Genomic DNA, 24,470 nt, shown 5'->3' with positions numbered 1-24,470 from the left:
GTTTTGCTGTTTCAAAAATCACTATATTCGCTATTAGATTCTGGAAGTTTTGAGCAAAACATACAAAATCGGACGTAGACGTCATATCGAAAATGGCTCTCAATGTTATTCAAACTTGTTAAATCACAAGAAGATTGTAAAAAATTGCAAGAGGATCTTAAGAGACTGGGAGACTGGGCATCCAAATGGCAGATGACAATCAATGTGAACAAGTGCAAAGTGATGCATGTAGGAAGAGGAACCCAAATTATAGCTATGTGATGCAAGGTTCAACATTAGGAGTCACTGCCAGGAAAAGGATTTAGGTATCATCATTGATGTTACATTGAAACTCTCTGCTCAGTATGCAGTGGCAGCTAAGAAAGCAAATAGAACGTAGGAATTATTAAGAAAAGAATGGAGAACAAAAGTGAGAATATTATAGTGTCTTTGTATCGCTCAATGGTGCAACCACACGTCAACTACTGTGTGCAACTCTGGTCAGTTCATCTCAAAAAAGATAGAATTAGAAAATGTACAGACAAGGGGACGAACAGTGGATCTTCCTAAGTCCATCTTAATAATGGAAAATGGGCTTTTTTGTAGAAAATTGTCCAAACGTTTTAAAACCCTGCTAAGCTAAGTGCTCTTACAACATTCTCTGACAATAAATTCCAGAGTTTAATTACAGACTAAGTGAAGAAATATTTTTTTATTTTTTTTTAAATTTACTACTTAGTAGCTTCATTATGTGCCCTCTAGTCCTTATATTTTTTGAAAGAATAAATAAGTGATTCACGTCTACCCATTCCACTCCATTCAGTATTTTATAGATTTCTATCATACCTCTTCTCAGCCATCTTTTTAGGGATCTTTCCAGGTATTGTGACCTGGATTGACCACTGTTGGAAACAGGACACTGGACTTGATGAACCTTTGGTCTGACTCAGTAATGGCAATGCTTATGTTCTTAACGTCGGTGCCTGGATATATCCAGGTCTAATTTAGCTGGTGATAGTTCATTAAAAAAAAAATTGCTCAATGCCACTGGCTGAATATTGACCGTCAAATTTATTTTCTTGAAATCAATGAACAACATTTTGGAACTGGGCAACATTCCTAGATGAGCTTATTCCAAGAAGATGGGTTTCACCTTAATTGGAATGGAATCAGTTTGCTGGTGCTAACATTTAAAAAGGAGATAGAGCGTCTTTTAAACTAGAATCTAGGGGAAAGTTGACAATTGCTCAGGAGTACATGGCTCAGAGTGAGTATTTTTGAAGAATACTATCAAAACTGGGATGTTAGAGCATCCCAACAGAGAGGTTGCAACAAAGGCAAAAATAACTCAGTACAGTTTTAAGGAAGAGCTAAATAAAAATAGCAAATTATCCTGTCTAGTGCTAAGCAGCTTGTAAATACCAACAATACATTTTGAATGTCTATACAATGCTAGAAACCTAAAAAAAGAAAGAAACAAACAAAAAACCAGATGGAAGAAAAAGGGTGACGTTGTCAACATGGGCTATAGTTAAGATTTTTTTTTTTAACCACTAGTCATGCTATTATAGCACAGGGTTCCATTTTAAGCAATGATGCCCTGTGATAAAATAGCATGGCTTGTGGTAAAATAACCCATCTTAACAGTAGCCCACATTGATAACGTACCCCCTTAGAGTCTATAGCACTTAATCAAGAGGTAGATATAATAGGCATCTCAGAGACCTGAGTGAAAGTTGAATAACCAGTGGGATACAGGGAATAAATTATATAACAATAGAGCAAGTTTGGGGGTGGAACTATATGTTAAAGAAGGAACTGAGTGTAACAGAATAAAAATTCAGCAAGAAATAGTAATGTGGAATCATTCTAGCTAATAGTCAAAGCTATTTAAGTGGGTGCTAGAGGCTCTTGCCAACTATCACCTGTGGCTGTCTACCCTCCCCCCCCCCCCCCCCCCCCCCCCCCCCGATATTCAGTTGCACTAAACTGGGCAGTGACACTGAATATTACCTCTAACCACCTATTAAATAATGGGAAGATCAGGGGCGGTAAAGGGGACAGCATTAGGGAGGAGTCTGGGATTATGTATTTGTTGACAATATTTAGTGCCAGCACCCACACAGCTAAGTGGGCAAATTTAGGATAGCTCAAAAACTGTCCTAATTCTGCCCGCTTAGCTATGCAGGTGCCAGGTGAATATTGCCTGTCACCTGCATAACTCTGTTTTGCCTTTTAAAGCCCCTAATTCCCCAACAAATCTCCCTTCTTCCCCCCCCCCCCCAAAATGCCCCCCCCCCCCCCGTCTAGCTAGACTCCCAGGGCCTACCTGATGTCCCTCATTGTCCATGGGGGTCGTTGGAGGCAGAAGCAAGATGCCGCAGTAGCTATTTTCTTAGGAATTGCACAAGGGGCAGGAGTGAGCAGGCATTGCTCTTGCCCTCAATGACCCCCACAGACCACCATGGACATCAGAAGGCAAGGCCATAGCAGAGAAACTAAATGCATTCTTTTCTTCGGTCTTTACTGAGGAATATGTAAAGAAATGGTATTTAAGGGTGATAATATGGAGGAACTGAAGTAAAATCTTGGTGGACCTGGAAGATGTGATAAGCCGAATCAACAAGTTAAAGAGCAGCAAATCATCTGACCCAGATGGTGTAAACTCCAGGGTACTGAAAGAATTAAAAAATGAAAAAGCAGATCTACTATTGGTAATTTGTAACCTGTCATGCCAATTTTTAAAAGGGTTTCGAGAAACTACAGACTGGTAAGCCTGATATCAGTGCCTGAAAAAATAGTAGAAACTATTATAAAGTACTACTACTAATCATTTCTATAGTGCTACTAGACATGCGCAGTGCTGTACACATTATATGCAGGTACTTTCTCTGTCCCTAGAGGGCTCACAATCTAATTTTTGTACCTGGGGCAATGGAGCTGCAGTGGAAATTCAAGCCAGGTTGCCATGGTCAAAGCCCACTACACTAATCATTAGGTTACTCCTCCACAGACAAACATGGTTTAATGGGACAGAGTCAACATGAAGTCAGCCAAGGGAAGTCTTGCCTCACCAATTTGTTACATTTTTTGAATGCATGAATAAATATTTGGATAGAGATGAGCCAGTTCATATAGAGGGGCATAATCAAACGAAAACGTCTATCTCCATGGGCGTTTATCTCCAAGAACGGGTCCGTGAAGGGGCGGACCAAACCGTATTTTCGCAAAAAATAGACGTCCATGTTTTATTCGACAATTTGTGAGCTGGGCGTTTTTGTTTTTCAGCGATAATGGAAAATGAAAGCGCCCAGCTCAAAAACGAATAAATTCAAGGCATTTGTTCGTGGGAGGGGCCAGGATTCATAATGCACTGGTCCCCCTCACATGCCAGGACACCAACCGGGCACCCTAGGGGGCACTTTTACAAAAACCAAAAAAAAAGGTAAAAGAGCTCCCAGGTGCATAGCACCCTTCCCTTGTGTGTTGAGCCCCCCAAATCCCCCTCAAAACCCACTGCCCACAAGTCTACACCATTATTATAGCCCTAAGGGGTGAAGGGGGGCACCTACATGTGGGTACAGTGGGTTTGGGGGGGGTTGGACGACTAATAAGCATTAAGCAGCACAATTGTAACAGGTAGGGGGGGATGGGCCTGGGTCCACCTGCCTGAAATCCACTGCACCCCCTAACAACTGCTCCAGGGACCTGCATACTGCTGCCAGGGAGGTGGGTATGACATTTGATGGTGAAAATAAAAAGTTGTGAAACATCATTTTTTTTGTGGTGGGAGGGGGTTAGTGACCACTGGAGGACTCAGGGGAGATCATCCCCGATTCCCTCCGATGGTCATCTGGTAATTTAGAGCACTTTTTTCGGACCTGTTCGTGTGAAAAAAGGGTACAACAAAAGTGTCCTAAATGTTCGCTAAAAACGCCTTTATTTTTTCGATTATCGCCCTAACACGTACATCTCTCCTCGGCCGATAACCACGCCCCAGTTCCACCTTCGCCACACCTCTGACACGCCCCCATCAACTTTGTCCACATCCGCGACGGAGTGCAGTTGAAAACGTCCAAAACCGGCTTTCGATTATACTGATTTATTCGTTTTTGTGAGATAAACGTCTATCTCCCGATTTGGGTCGAAATCTAGGCATGTTTCTCTTTCGATTATAAGGTGGATAGCGTATCTAGACTTTCAGAAAGCTTTTAACAAAGTTCTCTATGAAAGCCTCCTGAGAAAATTAAAAAGCCATGGGATAGGAGGCAATGTTCTGTTGTGGCTTGGAAACTAGTTAAAAGATAGAAAACAGAAAGTAGGATTAAATGACCAATTTTCTTAATGGAGGAAGGTGAATAGTGGAGTGTCACAAGGATCTTTACTGGGACTGGTGGTTTTTACCATATTTATATTTAGAAATGGTAACAATGAATGAGGCGATCAAGTTACAGATGACATAAAACTATTCAAAGTTGTTAAATTGCATGCAGACAGCATGAAATTGCAGGGCAACTTTGGAAGATGAAATTTAAGTGGCCAAGTGAATTGTGGTGCGCATTAGGAAGAATAATCCAAATTATAACTACACGATGCTAGGTTCCACTTTGGGAGTCACCAATGAGGAAAAATATCTAGATGTCATCATGGAAAATACATTGAAGTCCTCTGTTCTGTGTGTGTCAGCAGTCAAAAAAGCAAACAGAATGTTGGGAATTATTGGGAAAGGAATCAACTATAAAGCAAAGAATATTATAATCCCTCTATAATCATACTCCATGGTTTGAATATCATGTGCAATTCTGGTCACCGCATTTCAAAAAAGATATGGTGGAACTAGAAAAGAGTGGTCAAAATGATTAAGGGGTTGGAATGACTTTCATATGAAGAAAGTGTAAAGAGGTTAAGCCTGGAGTAGAGACTAGCTCAGGGCAGATGTGCTAGAAGTCTACAAAATCCTTAATGAAATAGAAATGGTAAAGGCAAATCGTATGTTTACTCTTTCAAAAAGGACAAAGACTAAGGGGACATTCCATGAAGTTGCAAGTAGAACATTTAAGACAAATAGGAGAAAATATTTTTCCACTCAACGTATCATCAAGCTCTGAAACTCATTGTTGGAATAAGTGGTAAAAGCAGTTAATGTAGCTGGGATTAAAAAATGTTTCAACAAATTACTGGAGGAAATGTCCATAAGGCATAGTTAATGTAGACCTGGGGAAAGGAACAGCTTATTTATGGGGTTAAGTAGCATGGTATCTCACTACTTTTTAGGAATCTGCCAGGTGCTTGTGACCTGGACTGGCCACTGATGGAAACAGGATACTGGGCGAGGTAGACCTTTGGTTTGACCCAGTAGTGCAACCCTCATGTTCTTAATTAATCTATAGAATTTACTGCCAGAAAATATAGTCAAGGTTAGTAGTATAACCGAGTTTATAAAATGTTGGGATCAGTTTCTAGAGGACAGGGTGGCGGTTCTTACTTCTGGAAGAGATCTGCTGTGTTCTTCCAGGTGACTTGGATCAGCCGCTGTGAGAGACCCGATGTTTAATTTGATCAAAAATTGGCCTGTCTCGTGTACATTTTCAAGCTCAGCAAAGGCTGCACACTAAACTGTAGCATACTTTTCTAGCTACTCAACAGACTTAATAAGCTGAATATATATCAAAAATGTATTCTTATCATGATGTGCAAGAGGTTGCTGATGCATCCAGACATCACAGGATGATATCCAGATGGTCATAACCAGTTACATTTAATGGGGATATTCAGAAAGACAACTTGTTATGACACTGGCTTTGGCTTTACCCAGTTAAAATTAAACTGGTAGCTTTATCTGGTTAAGTTTAAGACAGGTATTTGCCCTGATAATATTTAACCAGTTATTTTTAACTGGATAGTGATAAACATTGGCACTATCCAGTTAAATTATTACTGTGTTCTTGTCATGCTTCTCCCTGCTTTTCCTGTTAATTGGTTACATTTTAGCCAAGCATCAAGTTGTCTGGCTAACAGGTAAACTAGTATACAGATCCAAAATGTGAAAAGTCATGGGGGTCCTTTTACTAAGCTGCGCTGAAAAATGGGCTGTGCTAGTGTAGGCATGTGTTTTGGGCGTGCGCAGATCCATTTTTCAGCACACCTGTGAAAAAGGCCTTTTAAAAACTTTTTGCTGAAAATGGACGTGCAGCAAAATAAAAAATTGGCGCACATCCATTTTGGCTCTGAGACAGGCGTGCGTAGCAGACGTTCATGAAAACCAAAATTACTACCCGGGCCATGAGGTAGCTGGGTGATAACTCCAAATTGACATGCATAGGATATGCGTACGCACCTACGTGGCTTAATAAAAGGGCCCCATGATTTGTTAACTCCCAAAGTTAAGGAAACAAATTGTCTAAATGTTGGCCCTCAGATGTTTGAGCTACATTTTAATGGGATGCATGTGATGCATGTGATGTAGTATCATCAGCACTGTTTTCAAATGCAAGTAGTAGGCATATAAATCAACCAGTCTGGAGCTGTAAGAATGTGCAGAGATGCAGGATAGTAACATTTAAATACTGAGACATTTTTGCATATGTCTTGTCACTGGTTGCTCTGACATAAGATGGAAGGGAATTGATTTTTGATACTATTCAGACAGTATGAATGTACCAAATAGACAATATTGCAACATCACAAGAAGAGATAGGACATTTAATACAATCCTAAAGAGTATGAAAAATTGAGGGATATATGTTTGCAAAAAAAAAAAAAAAAAAGGATTCAACTATTCCCTCTAGATTACAACAGGACCTGCGCATTTGCAGCAATATCACTCATGGAGTTATGCTAGTCTACAGCACAGACAAACATATTCAGGTTTGAAGACTGCCAAAAATGAACAAAAGGCCTATGCATTTTGATCAATGCTTTTCAACTCAGTTCTTGAGGCATACCTAGTCCCATCAGGTTTTCAGGATACCCACAGTGAATATGCATGAGATAGATTTACATACCATGGAGGCAGTGCATGCAAATCTATCTCATGTATATTCAATGTGGATATCCTGAAAACCTGGTGAGACTAGGTACACCTCAAGGACTGGGTTGAGAAGCACTGATTTAGATGAATAAGTCCTCTTGTGCATGTCTACGGGGAGACTTGAAGGCATCAATGAATCCTCTATGATTGTTCTTCTTCCTCAATGCTAATACCTTTGTTAAGGCTCATAGATATCTCCCAAATATCTGTATGTATGAGATCTGCTATCCAGATTTTTACTGCTATTCGCCCTTCAGAAATCAAACAAGTTTAGGGTGAAATGAATCCTAAGAGAATTAATTTCTACTAGATTTACTTACAGTAAACATTGTATGAACATATATTTGATAAAATACTGTTAAAATCTATTAAGGATTAAATGACAGTTAATTAAAAAAATATATGAGTCAATATTCAAAAGCATTTATCCAGATAACAACATCTCATAGCTGGTTAAGTACTGCTGACTGGGATATTCAGAGGCCCTATCCACACAGTTCCTCTGAATATCCTTACAGATTGCCTCTACAGTTTGAGAGCAATTCTATATCATTGTGGCTATTTTTAGGCACCAAGAATGCATGTAAATGACCAGAAAACTAGCATGTACATGTGCATATATGTGTGTAAATTCCAATATTACACCTATGTGCTATTCAATAACATGGCGTCTAAATGCAATGATGTGTACTTTGCAGATGGGTGTACACATGAGCAAAGTCTGGGCAGAGTGTGGGTAGATGCACAGTTACATATGTAAATTATAGAATACTATAACCTTACACACTTTTTAGTGATCTAGGCTTGAGCATTTACATCATCTCTGTGGTTGATATAAGTGCTCATGCTTATTATATAGGTACATATTTGACTTGTTACACTATTATCTATAGAGGAAAGTAGGCCACTCTTTCCTTTATAGAACATGTTTCAAATAGGTGCCTTCTTGACACCTAAAATTTGGTGCCTTTTTATAGAATTACCTCTTATGTGGATAGTACAAGGGTTGAGCTAGTTAGGTCCTGGAACTTATCTGGATATTTGTATATTCATTCTGCTATCTGGATAACTTATCCAGATAAATTAGAACAGATAGAAAGCTGTCTTAAGTTATCTGAATATCACTCCTACCTGGATACATTCCAGTCCTTATCCATATATTCAGCATCTGGATAGTGGCACTGAATTTCCAGATATTTTGTGGCCATCACAGTTGGCATTTAAAAAAAAAACAACTTTCTGCTGTGACTGAATATTGACCCAAAAAATCTATTATATTTTTACTCTTACTAAAGTTTTTCCCATCGACAGAAGATAGGAAGAAAGCCTTAGTAAATCAGGATAATGCATTAGAATATTTTACATGGTGATTAACTCCATTGAAAGGGCACTTTTCAGAGAACATATGAGGTTTTCCTTACTCATTGCTCCTAGTGTTTCCTGTTTCTTGAACAGATTTTTAGAAATCTAATAAATTCAAATAACTAGGTTACAAGGAAACCTTTGCAGGAAAAAGACATACGTTAATCTCTTTCGAATCGTCTTCATCTATCCTTCTAGGTTTTAGTTTAGTATAATCTACTGGCAAGTCCCAGCAATCATTCTCATTCATTTGGTAACACTGGTTATTCATCACTGCCTGTCGCTGTGGTGACATTGGCTCTAGTGGAGTCAAAATGGGACAGCAACCATCTCGTTGTCTCTGTTTGTTCATGCTTAGATCCAAGGTTCCATTTTCATCAACTTCAATATCAGGATTCTGTAAAAAAAAATCTATTGTTAACATTTCTTCTGGAAAACTAAATTATCTTGTGTTGTATTTCTTCCTTTTTCTCTCTATGAATTTATTCTGGCTGGCTCAGAAACAGATTTGTTGCTACTATGGTTAAAATTTCAAATGCTGAGCTCCCTCCTATATGTAGCAACCAGTAGCTCTATTACATAAAATAAATGCTACTGGAAGAAAGTATCTTCTAATTTATATGCTTAGAAAAGAAAGTGGTATTTCATATGATGACTTGCACTAATACACACATCTGCACTGTGAAATTTATCAGGGAAATAACTCTCCAAAGGGAAATTCCTGACAAAGAATTCCTGCTCCTGGCTTGGCTTTGACTTAACTACTGTTCATTCCTGCTTATTTATTTTTAAAACTTATACACCATTTAATTGACTAATCCCCCCTTTTACAAAACTGTGCAACAATGTCGACACAGCTCATTCACTTTGAATGGGCTGTGTCGGCATTACCATACCAGCAGCTAGTGGCACGGCTTTGTAAAAGTGGGTAAGTGATTTACAAAAGAACATACATAATCATGTTATATAGAACCTAAAATACAAACAGACACATTTTTTATACAAAGCAATAAAAGCAATATAGTGTAATAACTGGTTATGAGCAGTCTCGTGCATCATTTCCTCTGGGGACCTTTTACAGTGCAGCGGTAAGCCCAACGCGGGTTTACCACTCGCTCTTCCGGGATTACCGCCGGCCCAACGTGGCCGTTGGTGGTAGTTCCGCCCCAAGTGGGCGCCATTTCTGGGGTAAAAAGAAAACCTAGGAATGGCTTGTGTGGTGATAACCTGGCAGTAATCAGGCATCGCTGCACACTGCCCGGTTACTTCCAGGTTAGTGTGGGAGCCCTTATTGCCTCCTCAGTAGGTGGCAGTAAGGGCTCCCTGCCGCATGGCCATGCGATAAGAGTTTTCTTACTGCATGGCCATGTGTGCTGGGGGCTTTTTTACCCATTTCAGTAAAAAGGGCCCTAGTATGTGGGGAAAAACGCCCCCCCCTCCCGCTGCTAGCACAGGGCCCTTTTTCTCACAGCTTGGTAAAATGATCCCTCAATCCTTATAGCTACTATATAAACTAACTGGTAAAGCAAAGCTGTCATTTGCTTACCAGATGGTTCATATGTGAATGCCAAAAATTGCATGTAATCACTGGGTGCTGTACAATTGTTTGAACTTCTCATTGAACCATATTGAAAGAAGTTATTCCCACTGTGAACTCTCTCTCAGATAAGTGGATTTCAGACATTAACATTTTGGGCCCTGTTTACTAAGCCGCACTAAGTATGCGTTTAGCATATGCTAATGATTAGCACGCATTAAATGCTAAGTCACCCATAGGAACATATGGGAGATTCTAGCATTTAGAACGCGCTAAAAACCCTAGTGCACCTTATTTATTTATATCATTTATACCCCACAATTTCCCACCACTGGCAGGCTCAATGTGGCTTGCAACATTTAGTTAACAAACAGGAAATTACAATAAATGGAAAGTGATACGAGGGGCCCTTTATTTTTAAAAAGTGTATATTTTGGGGACTGAATAGAATATTTGTTGAAAGCTTTTTGGACTGATGAGTAAGTTGGGAGTGGAAGAAGCAGCATAATTCTATATTTATTGGGAGGCTCCAGCTCTGTCTGATGGTCCTTAATTGAGAACACAGGACACATTAATGTGTGCACTTATAAATTATTACTGTTTGCTTGGGTGTGTATTTATTGGTTATGTAAAAATTGCATGCAGGCACATATAATATATTCAGAATTACCTATAATTGCTCTCATTGAGGCCCTTTTACTAAGCTGCACTAAAAAGTGGCCTGCACTATTTTTAGTGCATGAGTTTCATGCGTGCTGAGGCCACTTTTAGTGTGGTTATAAAATGGCCACATTTCTGTTTGCCCATTAATGGTCACATGCTGATTTCCCAATTAGCACGTGACCATTAGTGTTAGAACCCTTACTGCCACTTATTTTGTAGGCATTAGAGGCTCCCGCACTAATCCTGCACTAATTGGTCAGTGTGTGTCAATGCCTATATGCTAACCGATTAGCGCAGGACACACCTACTCTCCAACTCCAAACATACACCCTCGCTAAAAAATAAAATCTATTTTTTGACACGTGGAAAGCACATGCCAATTCTAAAACTACCTGAGTGCATCCCACCATAGTGCCTTTTTAACAAATGGTAAGCACGCGCTAGTGCTTACCACAGCTTAGTAAAAGGACCCCTTTATAAGCAAGGGCTAAACTTACTAATGCTGTAGGGACGTTGTATATTTTGCCCTTACTCAGTGGTGGTGTTAAATGTAAGTGTGTTATCAGGACTAGCATGCTAACTTTTAACATGGGGTCTGCCACCCTACCACCAAATAATGTGGGATTTCAGATCTCCAATTCCTCTCAACCCCAATACAAAATCTGTGTACGTCTAGTAGCACTATAGAAATGATAAGTAGTAGTAGTAGTAGTATCTGCTCTACTGATTCCTTTATCTCATCCCTCAAAACCAGAAATTTGGAGTCTGGTCCACCATATCCTCCATATCTCTCTTCCATCCCTAAATCAACTCTGTGGAACTCCAGTTCTGTGCTACTTCCATCCACCCAATACAAAACATGTGGGACTCTATATTCATCCCTCCCTCCTTGACTACAAAAATGAGGTAGGATCTCTCCCCATTATACTACTGCAAAATAACCGCAGGTAAATCCACAATTATTCACTGGGAAGAGAGAAAGCAGATACAGTACCTCCTACAAGCACCTCTGCTGTTCTCAAAATGGTTTCCTAATGGTGTGGTGCTTTGCAACACTTCACAATGGTGGTGCCATTTTAAGATCAGACAAGCAAATAATTAAGGGTATACAGGAGGGATCAGTGGGTAATTCAGAAGGAAAGGAGGGATGGAAAGTCAGTGTGCCTTGTTCTGTAGTTGGACAGGAGGAAGAAAAGGGATTAAGGCAGGGGGTAATAGAGTTAAACTTTTCATATCAAGGAAGGTGGTGAATGGGAGAGAGGGGCAGGAGTTCCACTGTTTTATTATAGCAGGTGGAAAGGAGGGATATCTCATTCTAATCAGGCCTTATGCTCTAGGTCAGTTAGTACAGATGATCTCCAAATGCAGAGATAATCATAAAGGTAGTCATAAAGGACTAGATTCTATATATCACGCCTAAAAATATGGCACCAAAATGAAATTCACCTAAGCGCATTCTGCAAAGTATGCTTCAATTTAGGCATACTTTATAGAATAAGCCTAAATTTCTGCATGGTTTATAGAATACTCTAAACACCCGTACATGTGACTAAATGTAGTCGTAGGCAGTTACGCCAAGTAAAACCTGATGTAAATGCTGTCGTCTAAATTAGGCGCAGACTGGGTGAGTTCTATAACAACGCTCATAGATTTTAGAAACAACCATGACCTGCCCATGGTCACACCCCCTTTTCATCTATGCAACTTAGAATGTACAAACAGCATGTTATAAAATACACCTAGACACATCTGCGTTTAAATTTTAATTAATGCCAATTAGTGGCAATAATTTCTTGTTAATTGGCAATTATCAACACTGATTGGCTTGTAAGCCAACTAGCGTATGCACATTGTTATGGAATATGCTTTGATTTCTGTGCAGAAATCTCAGCATGATATACAGAATCCAGGGGAAAGTCTTTAGTATGTGTATGCTCTGTATCTTATTACCTAATGTTAGAGCAGCAAGCTAAGAAATGGGGATGTGTATTCATTTGAAATGACATTTCTCATGTCATTTTCTGCCTGAAATAACATAAAAAAAAACCCTGAAATTTAGTTTTTTCCCCTGTGGGTTAATCATGCACACTCTTCTGAAAGAGTACACACTTTTCATAAAGCATGCACATTATTCATGAAGAACGTACTCCCTTTCAGAAGAGTGTGCACTTTTTATGAAAAGTGTGAATTCTTTCAAAAGAGGAAGCATTCTTTGGAAAGAAGCTGCATTTTTTTGAAAGAGTATGCACTACCAATGAATGGTATTGCTCCCATAATGAAAAAAATTGAAGGAAAAACAAACAAAACCAAAGTTTTCATAAATGACATGAAATTAAACAGTTTGAGCTGTATACCCCTACTAAGAACAAAGGAGTCCTTTTACTAAACTGTGTTAGGTGTTAATGAGCATCTAGAGGGAGATTCAGTATATGGCGCCTAAAAAAATTGGCGCTGAAATCAATGCTGACTAAGCATATTCTGTAATTGGTTTAGGCACTGATAAATGTGGTGCATATCCTAGCACCTAGATTTAGGTGCACTGGGCCATATTCTATAACTAGGCGCTTAAATTTCAGAATGCCCATTTCTCCACCGATAACCATGCCCCTTTTTGCCTACGTTCATTAGAAGTTCTGTGCACATCATTACAGAATAAGCTTTGCAATTTGTGCACCTAAATTCTAATCCATGCCAATTAGTGCTCATTATTGCTTGTTAGGTGTTGTTATCAATGCTCTTTAGCTTGTTAAGCTTAAGTTACACACATAGTTAAAGAATCCACGCTGATTTCAGCACAGATCTCTAGGCTTGTTATATAGAATCCGGTGGTTAATGCATCAAAAAATGGAGCACTGTAGGACGTCCTCAGGCATCCTGTTGTAACTTTGCAATCTGCACATGTTAACTATATGCTAAAATCTATATATATTTTTTGAAGGGGCATGTCAGGGGCAGAGAGTGGGCATTCCTGTGCTAACCAGTTAATGCATCTACAGTACTGTGTGCCAACTGGATAATGCATGAAGAACACAGGACCTCTTACTACCTTTAAAATAGGTGGCAGTAAGTGCTACTGTGGTAAAGTTTTCAAAATGGTTGTGTATTAATGGCAACTGTGTATGGCTATTAATGCAAAAACATAGAAAATTGGGGGGTTTAGGGCTACGATAAAAAGACCCATGTAAAGGCATGCTAAGTTACTGCAGTTTAGTAAAAGGACCCCTAAACAAGGCAGAGTTCAAATATGTTTCTCTCACTGATGCTCCTTTGGAGCTTGGGCAATTCCCTTCACTTTCCATTGCCTCAGGTACAACCTTTAGGGGTTTTTTACTAAAGCTTAGCTCGAGTTATCTGCAGCTTCTACTGAACGCACGTACAAAATGAAATTACCGCCCGGGCCACACGGTAGCCGAGCAGTAGTTCCGAATTGGCGTGTGTTGGGTGCATGTAGGTGCCTACGTGGCTTAGTAAAAGGGCCCTTAAGGCATTTCTGCATGCAAACAGTACATAAATAACCTTTTAGAAAATTGTTTGGGGTATAGGCAATTAATCTTAGGTGAATGTTTCCTATTCATGCATAAGTTAGTTCAACCTATTTGGAGGCATTCCTGGAGAAAGCGAATGCTACATACCTGTAGAAGGTATTCTCCGAGGACAGCAGGCTGATTGTTCTCACTGATGGGGGTGACGTCCACGGCAGCCCCCTCCAATCGGAATCTTCACTAGCAAAGGCCTTTGCCAGCCCTCGCGCGCCAATGCGCACCGCGCATGCGCGGCCGTCTTCCCGCCCGAACCGGCTCGTGTTCGTCAGTCCCGTATGTAGCAAAACAAAGACAAGGGAAGACACAACTCCAAAGGGGAGGCGGGCGGGTTTGTGAGAACAATCAGCCTGCTGTCCTCGGAGAATACCTTCTACAGGTATGTAGCATTCGCTTTCTCCGAGGACAAGCAGGCTGCTTGTTCTCACTGATGGGGTATCCCTAGCCCCCAGGCTCACTCAAAACAACAAACATGGTCAATTGGGCCTCGCAACGGCGAGGACATAACTGAGATTGACCTAACAACTTATCCAACTAACTGAGAGTGTAGCCTGGAACAGAATAAACATGGGCCTAGGGGGGTGGAGTTGGATTCTAAACCCCGAACAGATTCTGAGGCACTGACTGCCCGAACCGACTGTCGCGTCGGGTATCCTGCTGCAGGCAGTAATGAGATGTGAATGTGTGGACAGATGACCACGTCGCAGCTTTGCAGATCTCTTCAATAGTGGCGGACTTCAAGTGGGCCACTGACGCTGCCATGGCTCTAACATTGTGAGCCGTGACATGACCATCAAGAGCCAGCCCAGCCTGGGCATAAGTGAAGGAAGTGCAATCTGCTAGCCAATTGGATATGGTGCGTTTCCCCACAGCCACTCCTCTCCTGTTGGGATCAAAAGAAACAAACATTTGGGCGGACTGTCTGTTGGGCTGTGTCCGCTCCAGATAGAAGGCCAATGCTCTTTAGCAGTCCAATGTGTGCAGCTGACGTTCAGCAGGGCAGGAATGAGGACGGGGGAAAAATATTGGCAAGGCAATTGACTGGTTCAGATGGAACTCCGACACTACCTTCGGCAAGAACTTAGAGTAAGTGTGGAGGACTACTCTATTGTGATGAAACTTGGTATAAGGAGCATGAGCTACCAGGGCCTGAAGCTCACTGACTCTACGAGCTGAAGTAACTGCCACCAAGAAAATGACCTTCCAGGTCAAGTACTTCAGATGGCAGGCGTTCAGTGGCTCAAAAGGAGGTTTCATCAGCTGGGTGAGAACGACATTGAGATCCCATGACACTGCAAGAGGCTTGACGGGGGGCTTTGACAAAAGCAAACCTCTCAAGAAGCGAACAACTAAAGGCTGTCCTGAGATCGGCTTACCTTCCACACGGTAATGGTATGCACTGATTGCACTAAGGTGAACCCTTACAGAGTTGGTATGCACTGATTGCGCTAAGGTGAACCCTTACAGAGTTGGTCTTGAGACCAGACTCGGACAAGTGCAGAAGGTATTCAAGCAGGGTCTGTGTAGGACAGGAGCGAGGATCTAAGGCCTTGCTGTCACACCAGACGGCAAACCTCCTCCATAAAAAGAAGTAACTCCTCTTAGTGGAATCTTTTCTGGAAGCAAGCAAGACACGGGAGACACACTCCGACAGACCCAAAGAGGCAAAGTCTACGCTCTCAGCATCCAGGCCGTGAGAGCCAGAGACTGGAGGTTGGGATGCAGAAGCGCCCCTTCGTTCTGGGTGATGCGGGTCGGAAAACACTCCAATCTCCACGGTTCTTCGGAGGACAACTCCAGAAGAAGAGGAAACCAGATCTGACGCGGCCAAAATGGAGCAATCAGAATCATGGTGCCGCGGTCTTGCTTGAGTTTCAACAAAGTCTTCCCCACCAGAGGTATGGGAGGATAAGCATACAGCAGGCCTTCCCCCCAATCCAGGAGGAAGGCATCCGATGCCAGTCTGCCGTGGGCCTGAAGTCTGGAACAGAACTGAGGGACCTTGTGGTTGGCTCGAGATGCAAAGAGATCTACCAAGGGAGTGCCCCACACCTGGAAGATCCGGCACACTACTCTGGAGTTCAGCGACCACTTGTGAGGTTGCATAATCCTGCTCAACCTGTCGGCCAGACTGTTGTTTACGCCTGCCAGATATGTGGCTTGGAGCAACATGCCGTAACTGCGAGCCCACAGCCACATGCTGACGGCCTCCTGACACAGGGGGCGAGATCCGGTGCCCCCCTGCTTGTTGATGTAATACATGGCAACCTGGTTGTCTGTCTGAATTTGGATAATTTGGTGGGACAGCCGATCTCTGAAAGCCTTCAGAGCGTTCCAGACCGCTCGCAACTCCAGGAGATTGATCTGTAGACCTTGTTCCTGGAGGGACCAGCTTCCCTGGGTGTGAAGCCCATCGACATGAGCTCCCTACCCCAGGATAGACGCATCCGTAGTCAGCACTTTTTGTGGCTGAGAAATTTGGAAAGGACGTCCCAAAGTCAAATTGGACCAAATCGTCCTCTAGATCCCCAGCAGCCTGAAACCACTGGGAAGCTAGGGTCCATTGAGCAGATCGCATGTGAAGACGGGCCATGGGAGTCACATGAACTGTGGAGGCCATGTGGTCCAGCAATCTCAACATCTGCCTAGCTGTGATCTGCTGGGACGCTCACACCCGAGAGATGAGGGACAACAAGTTGTTGGCTCTCGTCTCTGGGAGATAGGCACGAGCCGTCCGAGAATCCAGCAGAGCTCCTATGAATTTGAGTCTTTCTACTGGGAGAAGGTGGGACTTTGGATAATTTATCACAAACCCCAGTAGCTCCAGGAGGCGAATAGTCATCTGCATGGACTGTAGAGCTCCTGCCTCGGATGTGTTCTTCACCAGCCAATCGTCGAGATAGGGGAACACGTGCACTCCCAGCCTGCGAAGCGCCGCTGCTACTACAGCCAGGCACTTCGTGAACACTCTGGGCGCAGAGGCGAGCCCAAAGGGTAGCACACAGTACTGGAAGTGACGTGTGCCCAGCTGAAATCGCAGATACTGCCTGTAAGCTGGCAGTATCGGGATGTGCGTGTAGCCGTCCTTCAAGTCCAGAGAGCATAGCCAATCGTTTTCCTGAATCATGGGAAGAAGGGTGCCCAGGGAAAGCATCCTGAACTTTTCCTTGACCAGATATTTGTTCAGGGTCCTTAGGTCTAGGATGGGACGCATCCCCCCTGTTTTCTTTTCCACAAGGAAGTACCTGGAATAGAATCCCAGCCCTTCTTGCCCGGATGGCACGGGCTCGACCGCACTGGCGCTGAGAAGGGCGGAGAGTTCCTCTGCAAGTACCTGCTTGTGCTGGAAGCTGTAGGATTGAGCTCCTGGTGGGCAATTTGGAGGTTTCGAGGCCAAATTGAGGGTGTATCCTTGCCGGACTATTTGAAGAACCCAACGGTCAGAGGTTATGAGAGGCCATCTTTGGTGAAAAACTTTCAACCTCCCCCCGACCGGCAGATCGCCCGGCACTGATACGTTGATGTCGGCTATGCTCTGCTGGAGCCAGTCAAAAGCTCACCCCCTGCTTTTGCTGGGGAGCCGACTGGCCTTGCTGAGGCGCACACTGCTGAAGAGAGCGAGCGCGCTGGGGCTTAGCCTGGGCCGCAGGCTGTCGAGAGGGAGGATTGTACCTACGCTTACCAGAAGAGTAGGGAACAGCCCTCCTTCCCCCATAAAAACGTCTACCTGAAGAGGTAGATGCTGAAGGCTGCCGGCGGGAGAACTTGTCGAAAGCGGTATCCCGCTGGTGGAGCTGTTCTACCACCTGATCGACTTTTTCTCCAAAAATGTTGTCTGCTCGGCAAGGAGAGTCCGCAATCCGCTGCTGGATCCTATTCTCCAGGTCGGAGGCACGCAGCCATGAGAGTCTGCGCATCACCACACCTTGAGCAGCGGTCCTGGACGCAACATCAAAGGTATCATATACCCCTCTGGCCAGGAATTTTCTGCACGCCTTCAGCTGCCTGACCACCTCCTGAAACGGCTTGGCTTGCTCAGGAGGGAGCTTGTCCACCAAGCCTGCCAACTGCCGCACATTGTTCCGCATTTGGATGCTCGTGTAGAGCTGGTAAGACTGGATTTTGGCCACGAGCATAGAGGAATGATAGGCCTTCCTCCCAAAGGAGTCTAAGGTTCTGGAGTCTTTGCCCGGGGGCGCCGAAGCATGCTCTCTAGAACGCTTAGCCTTCTTTAGAGCCAGATCCACCACACCAGAGTCGTGAGGCAACTGCGTGCGCATCAGCTCTGGGTCCCCATGGATCCGATACTGGGATTCGATCTTCTTGGGAATGTGGGGATTAGTTAGAGGCTTGGTCCAGTTCGCCAGCAATGTCTTTTTTAGGACATGATGCATGGGTACTGTGGACGCTTCCTTAGGTGGAGAAGGATAGTCCAAGAGCTCAAACATTTCAGCCCTGGGCTCATCCTCCACAACCACCGGGAAGGGGATGGCCATAGACATCTCCCGGACAAAGGCTGTGAAAGACAGACTCTCGGGAGGAGAAAGCTGCCTTTCAGGAGAGGGAGTGGGATCATAAGGAAGGCCATCAGACTCCTTGTCAGAGAAATATCTGATGTCCTCCTCCTCCTCCCACGAGGCCTCACCATCGATATCAGACACAAGTTCACGAACCTGTGTCTGAAGCCGTGCCCGACTCGACTCCGTGGAAACACGGCCACGGTAGGAGCATCGAGAGGTGGACTCCCTCGCCAGCACCGGCGAAGCTCCCTCCGCCGACGGGGAGTCCGCCTGGGAGGCGGCCGTAGCCGGTACCGCAAGCGGTACCAGTACCGGGGACCTCACCTCGGGCAAGGGGCCCGCCGTCACCTCACTCGATGGTACCGGTGGCGCATGCACCCCCGGTACTGGAGGAGAAGGGCGCAACAGCTCTCCCAGAATCTCTGGAAGAACGGCCCGGAGACTCTCGTGCAGAGCGGCTGTGGAGAAAGACTGGGAAGCCGATGCAGGTGTCGAGGTCAGAGTCTGTTCCGGGCGTGGAGGCGGTTCCAGGCTGTCCAAGGGGGAGCGCATCGACACCTCCTGAACAGAGAGTGAGCGGTCCTCCCGGTGCCGATGCCTACTGGGTGCCGACTGCCTCGGCGACCCAGAGCTTTCGGTACCGAGACGGGAAGGAGACCGGTGACGATGCTTCTTTGACTTCTTCAAGCGAAGCATGTCACCGGAGCTTCCCGGTACCGACGAGGAGGACGTAGAATCCAACCGTTGCTTCCTCGGGGCCGAGGCCGAAGAAGGTCGATCTCGGGGGTGCTGTACCGCAGAAGCCCTCAGGGTAGGGGGAGACCCACCCGAAGGCTCACCGCCACCTGCAGGGGAATGGACAGCCCTCACCTGCACTCCAGACGAAGCACCACCGTCCGACGACATCAGCAACAGCGGAGGCCTCGGTACCACCGACGTCGACACAGCCTTTCGATGCCTCGGTACCGACGATGCAGGAGGTCGGATCCTCGATGCAGCCGATGCAGAGGTCGATGACTTCGATGCTGTCGACGCCGATGCGCTCGGTGCGTCCTGTGCTGTTGTCGTCAAAGAGCCCGAGAACAGCGCGTTCCACTGGGCCAATCTCGCTACCTGAGTCCGCTTTTTCAAAAGAGCGCAAAGACTACAGGCCTGCGGGCGGTGCCCAGCCCCGAGACACTGAAGACACGACGCGTGCCTATCAGTGAGCGAGATTACCCGGGTGCACTAGGTGCACTTCTTGAAGCCGCTGGAAGACTTCGATGACATGGGCGGAAAAATCACGCCGGCGAAATCAAAATTCGCAATGATGACGGAATGCACCAAAAAGAAGGGTGAAAAAACCCGTACAGAGGCCAAAAAGGCTGGTCCCGAAAGCGAAAGGAAACTTATGCGGGGCAAAAGCTGGAAGCACGGGAAAGGGGTAAAGACCGTTAAGGTTTTTTTTTTATATAGCGAAAATCGCGAAGACGCGTGAGGTCAACTTGAGGGGCACGAAACGGCGGCAAAACACGCCCGTCCCGAGCACGGACAAAAGAAGACTGATGAACACGAGCTGGTTTGGGCGGGAAGACGGCCGCGCATGCGCTGTGCGCATCGGCGCGCGAGGGCTAGCAAAGGCCTTTGCTAGTGAAGATTCCGATTGGAGGGGGCTGCCGTGGACGACACCCCCATCAGTGAGAACAAGCAGCCTGCTTGTCCTCGGAGTATAGGATTTCCACATATGCATATATTTAAAAAATGTACACATAAGTGCATAGAATAAGCTGATGCATTTGTGTGTGCCTGAGTACAGGTGTAAATGTATGCCCACACTTTCCATGGGTTCATTTTAAAAAGGGAAATTGTATATATACTTTCCCATTTAAAATTTTTGTCTTATGTGCATTCCTGCTGTACAAGAGACAAATGGCTGTCTATAATTTATTTATTTATTAAATTTATAACCCTCCTATCCAAACATCTAGGTGAGGTACAATAAAACATTCATTAAAAAGCACAAAAAATACATAATCTTACAAATCACAAACTGTAAAAACTCAGAAACTCAAAACTCCCATCAGCCAAATGCCCTAGAAACTAGCCAGGTTTTTAGCAATTTCTTGAATTGGGGAACAGATGCTGACTGATGCATAACCAATGGTAACGAATTCCACAAATGAGGATTAGCAAAAAACTCAACTATGAATTTCCTCCAAACATACCAGATGAAAGATGGAACAACCAATAAATTCTAGTTTTGCAACCTTAATGCTCGAGAAGAACAATACGACTGCAAACTGTGCACTAAGGTCTCAGGAGCAACATCCTGCTGCACTTGAAACACCAATAAAAAAAAGTTGAAATTTAATATGCTGCACCACAAGCAACCAATACAACAACCTCAACTGAGGTGTAATATGTCCCTCCCGACCCAAACTCAAAGGAAGCCTGCAACAGAGTTCTGTGCAACCTGCAAGGGCTGCAAAGTTGTACACTGCAAGCCACACAACAAAGCATTACAATAATGAAAAGAAGGTGACACATAACTCTGCAGCACAGTACAAAAATTCTCCATGGAAAAAAATGTCTGAAGTCTAAATATCATCCACAGTTTAAAGAAAATAGCCATAACCATAGCAGCCACCTATGGTCTAAAAGACAGCCTCGTGTCCAAAATCACCCCTAAACTACGAAGCGAGAAACCCACTTGCACAAAAACAGAATCTAACCCAAATCCAGAATGGTTCTCCTAAACAGGACAACCACAAAATTTGCATCTTCAATATGTTCAATGAAAGACCATTCATATGCATCCAAAGTTGCACTCTCTGAAAGGAACTCTTCACCAACGCAAAAACATCATCTTTCTGAGAAGGAACAGAAAAAAAACCTGAAGATCATCCGCATAAAGATGATAACTACTCCTAGATCAACCAGCATCTGACACACAGGACACATATACAAATTAAAGTACGGATCAGCAGGAGCCTTGTGGCACTCCAGAAACTACAGGTACCCACCATGAAACAGAAGTATGTGGAGCCACTTGAAAAAAACGGCCTATCAAAAAAGACCGAAACCAGACCAGAACCTTACCCGCCATCCCAAAATAACGAAGCCATTCTAACAACATAGCATGATTGACAGTATTAAAAGCAGCTGCAACATTCAATTATGTCAATAAATACTGCTGCTCCTGCTCAAAATGAAGATAAATTCCATCAGTCATTGTAAGAAGTAAAGTTTTCGTATTGTGCTTAGATTGAAAGTCAAACTGGTATGGATCCAACAATGACTGTTGCTCTATAAAATTACTGAACTGAAATAACAAAGGGGTCCTTTTACCAAGCTACGGAAAAGGGTCCTGCTGTAGCGATGGGGGCCATTTTTCCCACTCGCCAGGGCCCTTTTTACCCCCAGACATATATGGCCATGCGGTAAGAGAAATCTTACCAAATGGCCATACGGCAGGGAGCCCTTACTGCCACCCACTGAGGTGGCAATAAGGGCTCCCATGCTAACCTGGCGGTAACAGGGCAGCACATGCTAAAAATGAACTGGCACTAAATGCTGAGATGCCCATTATATTCCTATGGGCGTCTCAGCGTTTAGCACCAACTGATTTTTAGTGCAAGTTAAAAATACTAGCACACCTTAGTAAAAGACCCCTTAGTTATACATATGTATATTTATAAAATAGATATCTATACTAATTCCCAGCACCACTTTGAAATCAAGAGAACATGATCACAAAATTTTGAGTGGTGAATTTGAAAAAAAACATACAGCCCCTGAGGAATCTTACTGTAGGGAAACAGTGGTCCCGTTGGGCATGAAAACATAAGCGCTGATCTTATCGCATTTTGAATCACCACAGTGAGCCAATTACTACTTTATTAAAGTTTGGATTTAAAGAATTGTGCACAAAATTTGGTAGCACTTTTTATACATTAAAAAAGGGAAGTTTTAAAGACCGATGAAAGATAAACGTTCCGGCATACAAAGATAATACAGACATGACCTTTGGAACAGGTCTCTCAGGTCTTCTTTCTCCCCCCACCCCCCACCCACCCAAAAAACCCCATTTTTTGAGTGCTTGTGTTTGAGCCTCATAAGCGTTTTAATTAGTTAGTGCCAGTAAGGCTTTGTACTGACATGAGCTACATATTTTGATTTGTTTAGAACAGATGTTCATGCACAAACGCTGCTCCAAGGCAGGTGCAGCTTTGTGGAGTATGCACGTGTTCTATAAAGTACATACATACCTCGAACTCCTTTGTCCAAACTCAGCACACATATTTTTATGAAAGTATACACTTGTGCAATTTTATAGAAGTCATTCTTTATAAAGTTATCCCCATAGTGGACTCTCTTCAACCTAATGATGACACCATTGGCCAAACTACTATCCAATCAAAACCTCAATCCATACATATATGCAGATGACGTAACGATCTACATACCGTTTAAACAAGACCTATTGGAAATTACAAACGACATCAACCAAGGTTTCCATATCATGCATTCATGGGTGGATGCATTTCAGCTGAAACTAAATGCAGAAAAAAAGCAATGCCTCATACTCACCTCACAACATAATAAGAACAAATTCACCACCATAAACACACCAAAACTATCCCTTCCTGTATCGGACACACTGAAAATTCTTGGAGTGACCCTAGATCGACATCTTACACTTGATAACCATGTGAAAAATACAACTAAAAAGATGTTCTATTCCATGTGGAAACTAAAAAGGATAAGACCATTCTTCCCAAGGACCATTTTTCGCAACCTGGTACAATCACTAGTGCTTAGTCACCTAGACTATTGCAAAGCACTCTACGCAGGCTGTAAAGAGCAAATCATCAAGAAACTGCAAACCGCCCAGAATACCGCAGCCAGACTCATATACGGAAAAACAAAATTTGAAAGTGCAAGGCCCCTAAGGGAGAAGCTACACTGGCTCCCACTTAAAGAACGCATCACGTTCAAGATTTGTTCTCTAGTTCATAAAATCATTCACAGAAATGCCCCAGCCTACATGTCAAATCTAATAGACCTGCCGCCCAGGAACGCTAAAAGGTCATCTTGAACATTCCTTAATCTGCACTTCCCCAGTTGTAAAGGCCTAAAATACAAACTAACGCATGCGTCAAATTTCTCTTACTTGAGTACACAGTTGTGGAACACACTACCGCGCAGCTTAAAAGCTACTTACGAACTAGCTAACTTTCGGAAATCCCTGAAGACTCACCTATTCAACAAAGCATACCAACAAGATTCAACAAAGCATACCAACAAGATCAACAACTAGAAATGTAACACAAAGCAACCTTGTCTGTCATCAACAATGCCCCTGCTCATTCCTACTTGCTTGAATCTCGATCTTGACCTATTAACACTATGTTCTCTACTTATTCTCATTTGTTTAATCTTCGATGATACTACTTTCCATTTAACACTAACAGGTATCTCCTATTCTACTATCTACTAACAACGACACATTGTAAGCCACATTGAGCCTGCAAAAAGGTGGGAAAATGTGGGATACAAATGCAATAAATAAATAAATCTATTGGCATTCTTAAGGTACTGTAACATTCAACTGACACAAATATATGCCAACAGGCAAAAAATTAAATGCCCAAAAAAAAAATCTCATGAAACATATTTTATTCTATTTGCCAGAATTTAGTATAGAATTAGCCATATTTTATAGCTACTAATTCTTATTCTCAACTAGTGATTTATTTTATAATGTAAATTAAATTACAATAAAATGTAAAATAAAATTATTCTAGCATTTTAACACTTATTTTATAAATATTTAATTCTGCCATATTTGCAGAAAAGAT

At 43.2% G+C, this 24,470-nt stretch overlaps 1 protein-coding gene across 1 annotated transcript in view; it reads right to left on the bottom strand.

Annotated features, from left to right (window-relative positions):
- Nucleotides 1–24,470, bottom strand: part of MYT1L (myelin transcription factor 1 like) — a 901,397-nt gene that overhangs the window by 448,875 nt on the left and 428,052 nt on the right. Inside the window, 1 exon segment of the mRNA XM_030198923.1 lies at nt 8,532–8,768. Within this exon segment, the coding sequence (XP_030054783.1) occupies nt 8,532–8,768 (237 nt within the window).

Source organism: Microcaecilia unicolor, chromosome 3 (assembly GCF_901765095.1).
Source record: "Microcaecilia unicolor chromosome 3, aMicUni1.1, whole genome shotgun sequence".
Lineage (NCBI taxonomy): Eukaryota > Metazoa > Chordata > Amphibia > Gymnophiona > Siphonopidae > Microcaecilia > Microcaecilia unicolor.
This window is presented reverse-complemented; position numbering and strand designations above follow the sequence as displayed.